The sequence below is a fragment of the Mus caroli genome, chromosome 19 (genome assembly GCF_900094665.2).
Source record: "Mus caroli chromosome 19, CAROLI_EIJ_v1.1, whole genome shotgun sequence".
Lineage (NCBI taxonomy): Eukaryota > Metazoa > Chordata > Mammalia > Rodentia > Muridae > Mus > Mus caroli.
Window position 1 is genome coordinate 43,930,080 of NC_034588.1, and position 4,134 is coordinate 43,934,213.

The 4,134-nt window shown below is 50.9% G+C and overlaps 1 protein-coding gene across 3 annotated transcripts in view; it reads left to right on the forward strand.

The window, feature by feature from the left end:
* The window catches only part of Neurl1 (neuralized E3 ubiquitin protein ligase 1), a 78,688-nt gene that overhangs the window by 69,932 nt on the left and 4,622 nt on the right, over positions 1-4,134 (forward strand). For all 3 annotated transcript variants that reach the window (XM_021151841.1, XM_029472778.1, XM_021151842.1), the window contains exon 4: positions 1,659-2,348. In XM_021151841.1, coding sequence (XP_021007500.1) covers positions 1,659-2,348 — 690 coding nt within the window. The remainder of the gene's footprint in view (positions 1-1,658; positions 2,349-4,134) is intronic.

The following is a 4,134-nucleotide window of genomic DNA, read 5'->3' on the forward strand; positions in this document are numbered from 1 at the left end:
AAAAAAAAAAAAAAAAAAAAAAAAAAAAAAAAAAGAATACCATCGAGAAAAATCAAAAAAAAAAAAAAAAAAAAAAAAAAAAAAAAAAAAGAATACCATGCAGGGATCATCCACAACACATGTCATTACTCTCACTTTAAGTTACAGGTCCATAGAGCAGGGATAGCAATACCCATTAAAAGCAATACCCATTAAAATACCCATCATCCAACATGGCTGGAAACTGCTGTTGGCATGAAGAAGTGTGAAGTGTTCAGGACAGTAATTTTAAAAAAGATGTTATGCAAAAGGAAATGTGCAGCAGGGGGTTGAGCCTGAAGTCCATGCCCATGGAAGGGCTTAATACAACTTCATGGATGCCCAAATGTTATCCACAGACTTTAGGGACCATGCTCTAAGGAGATGGGTCAAAGCTATCCCATTTTCAAAATGGTGTGTTACCCGCGACGAAAGCTTAAACATGATTGGGGTTTATATAGTAGAACTCAACCTCTGCATTGAAGAAACCAAAAAATACATTTAAAAGAATCTGTTATGCTACAACCCGAATCTGGACAATGCGTGTTCTCTGGGCAGTGGGCTAACAGGCAGCGCTGTGTTTTCCTTTTTGCTGGAGTGTATCTTCTTCAAACCTCAGTCTGGATTTACTTGTCTGGAGGTGTGAGGTGGGGCTGACGTTCAGTGAGGCTGCTCTCAGTAGGTTCTGTTTCTCTGATTTATTTAACCTTCTTCTGCCGTAATGCTTTTACGTGGCAGTGATAACCTCAAAGAGTAAGTATTGGTTTTCCATGTCATAGTTTTATGGGAAGAAACTGGGAGACAAGTGTTCTTTCTGGCCTTCTAGAGTGTCAGTGGTGCCTGTGACGAATGGTTATTGTCTGAAAGCCACTCCGAGGTTTGGGGAGACAGCTAGGTGGGCAGAAGCCATAAGGACCTGAGTTTGTCATCTTCCAAAGGCAGGATAGAGTGGTGTGTTTATAGTCCCACTGCTGGAGACACCACTGAGACAGGAGGCTCCCTGGAGCTTTCGAGCCTGCCAGCCCAGTCTACTTGGCCAGTTTCAGGCCAGAAAGGAACCTTCTCAAACAACAACAAAAGGGTGGACGGTGCCTGAGAACCACCACCCTAGGTTGACCTATGGCCCCCTTCATGCATGTGCACACATGTGCGCGCACATAGGAACCACTCCATTCTAGGAAGTAGGGAAGTCCTAAGGGTTAGAATTTAAGAAACCTTTTTCTTTCGTGAAGGGAGGGGCTGGAGATAGAGGAGATAGAGGAAATCAACCCACTGCTAACAACAACATTCTTTGTAAGACTGTAAATCTTGTTGGCACACACTGAGTTCTAGGCTAGACCAGGACGGAATTAAACATCCCTCTCAATAGGTTATAAAGTTCTACAACTTCTTCAGGGTTACCAGAAGCAGTAAAGAAAAGGGACTTGCTAGCGGGGGAGCACTTAGAAGCAATTAGACGCCTTTCAGGTTGGTGTCTTCCAGCCGCATGCTTTTGTCTAGAGGGTTAGATTCCCGTGCCTTCTTCTCTTCCCGTCTTTGCACCTGAGCAGTAGTATCTTTAGTGCTCTGGTGGCGCTTGCTGCGCGGCGACCCCTGTGGGACGGTGACAGTCGCCCTGTCTCTCGCTCCTCCCGCCGCAGACAGCGAGCTGGTGCTACCCGACTGCCTACGGCCGCGCTCCTTCACCGCGCTGCGGCGGCCGTCGCTGCGGTGCGAGGCGGACGAGGCGCGCCTGTCGGTGAGCCTGTGTGACCTCAACGTGCCGGGAGCCGACGGCGACGACAGCGCACCGCCTGCCGGCTGCCCGATCCCGCAGAACTCGCTCAATTCTCAGCACAGCCGCGCGCTACCGGCGCAGCTCGACGGCGACCTGCGCTTCCACGCGCTGCGCGCCGGCGCGCACGTCCGCATCCTGGACGAGCAGACGGTGGCGCGCCTGGAGCACGGGCGCGACGAGCGCGCGCTCGTCTTCACCAGCCGGCCTGTGCGTGTGGCCGAGACCATCTTCATCAAGGTCACGCGCTCCGGCGGGGGGCGAGCGGGCGCGCTGTCCTTCGGGGTCACCACGTGTGACCCTGGCACGCTGCGGCCCGCCGACCTGCCCTTCAGCCCCGAGGCCCTAGTGGACCGCAAGGAGTTCTGGGCGGTGTGTCGCGTGCCCGGGCCTCTGCACAGCGGCGACATCCTGGGCCTGGTGGTCAACGCGGACGGAGAGCTGCACCTGAGTCACAACGGCGCGGCGGCCGGCATGCAGCTGTGTGTGGACGCCTCGCAGCCCCTCTGGATGCTCTTCAGCCTGCACGGCGCCATCACGCAGGTCCGCATCCTCGGTGAGTTCCGGGTGCCAACCCCGAGTTCATGATGCTCTTTCTAGGCTTATGTGAGTTCTGGGTAGGGCGGAAGCATCTGGTCCACGGATGTCGGGAAGAGAGGGATGAACTCAGAAGAACCCAAAAGACACACAAATTGGCCAGAGCCTTACACACCAGAGGTTGTGTTAAAGGGGGGAGGGCAGTGAACTTTCTGAGACTTCGTGTCCTCAGGGCTGCTTGTGGCTCTTAGGGAAAACGAGGTTAGCTGGTTGTGGTGGTGCATATCTGTTATCCTAGTGTTTAGGAAGCAGAGGCAGGAGGATCTCTGCAAGTTCGAGGCTAACCTGGTCTGCATATTGAGTTTCAGGTCAGCCAGAGCTTCATAGTAAGCTCTGTCTCAAGACAGAAAAACAAACAAACACCTCAAACACCGTATTAGTGTCTTCTTGGGCAGTTACCTGCATCAGAGTAGGGGACTCCCTGAGCAGGTGGCCTTTGGGAATGAGATCGCAGTGTTCCAGACCTTTCTTTTTAGGAAGACGCAATTTGAAAGGATTAGAGGATGTGGGCTTGTATTAAGCCACACTCCGTGGCTTGTTCTATATATAGGATAGGTATCCCTCACTGTGACCAAGTACCTGAGGAGAGGGCAGCCGAAGGGAGGATGGGCTTTGATTGGCAAACCTAGTAAGAGGGCGGAGATGGCCAGAGTGTGAGGGCTAGTCACATTCAGTCATGCGCTATGGCTGCCCGAGAGGTGTGTCTGCATGCGCTCCATTCTCAGTTTTCCCTTTGGCAGTCCTCAGCGTGGGAAGCCTGCCCTCATCATGATGTTAGCCACAGCCAGGGTGGGTTTACCTTGCTGGGCATCTCTCACTAGCCTCACTGTAAACACAGCTCTGGAGATCCTAATTCTGTAGCTGTAGGATGAATTCTGGACCTCTGATTCTGTTGTTTGTGTTTGCTTGCTTGATTTATTTGAGACAAGATCTGTCTACATAGCCCTGGCTGTCCTGGAACTCATTCTGTAGACCAGGCCAATTCTGCACGCACGCACACACACACACACACACACACACACATACCTGGCTGTCCTGGAACTCATTCTGTAGGGCAGACCAATTCTGCGCGCACACACACACACACACGCATACACAAATCTGAGCTGAAGCTAGAGAGAATTGGCTGCACTCATTGCTTCTTAGAGAAGGGAAATCACAGAGGCAAAGCCCGCTCCTGCATCAGTACCACCTAATAATAGCTAAGTAGCTTTCCAGTAAGGCTTCTGCCATCTAAGGGTGTTTATGAGACTGGAGCAAGAGGCAATTAAAACAAAACAAAACAAGACTTTTTCTGTCCCAAGTACTAAGTGGGTCAAGGTGGATGTTAAGAAATACCACCCAGAACCCAGTGTCTATTAATAGCTCCTAAGTTGTTTGGAGAATTGGGCATGTCTGTCAGCCAACAAAATGGTGTTGGGGAATCCTGACCCTAAGGGGAAAAGAAGTCAGGGGCAGCATGTGAAGGGTCACGGCTCCTCTTACAGTAAAGGCTTGGCTTTGTGAAAGTTCCTCATGAGCCAATAAGTAAGGGTCGTTTCCTGTATCCATGTGCACAAAACTCTATGTATTCTCTGGTGTGCACAGAACTCTATGTATTCTCTGGTGTGCACAGAACTCTGTGTATTCTCTGGTGTGCACAGAACTCTATGTATTCTCTGGTGTGCACAGAACTCTGTGTATTCTCTGGTGTGCACAGAACTCTGTGTATTCTCTGGTGTGCACAGAACTCTGTGTATTCTCTG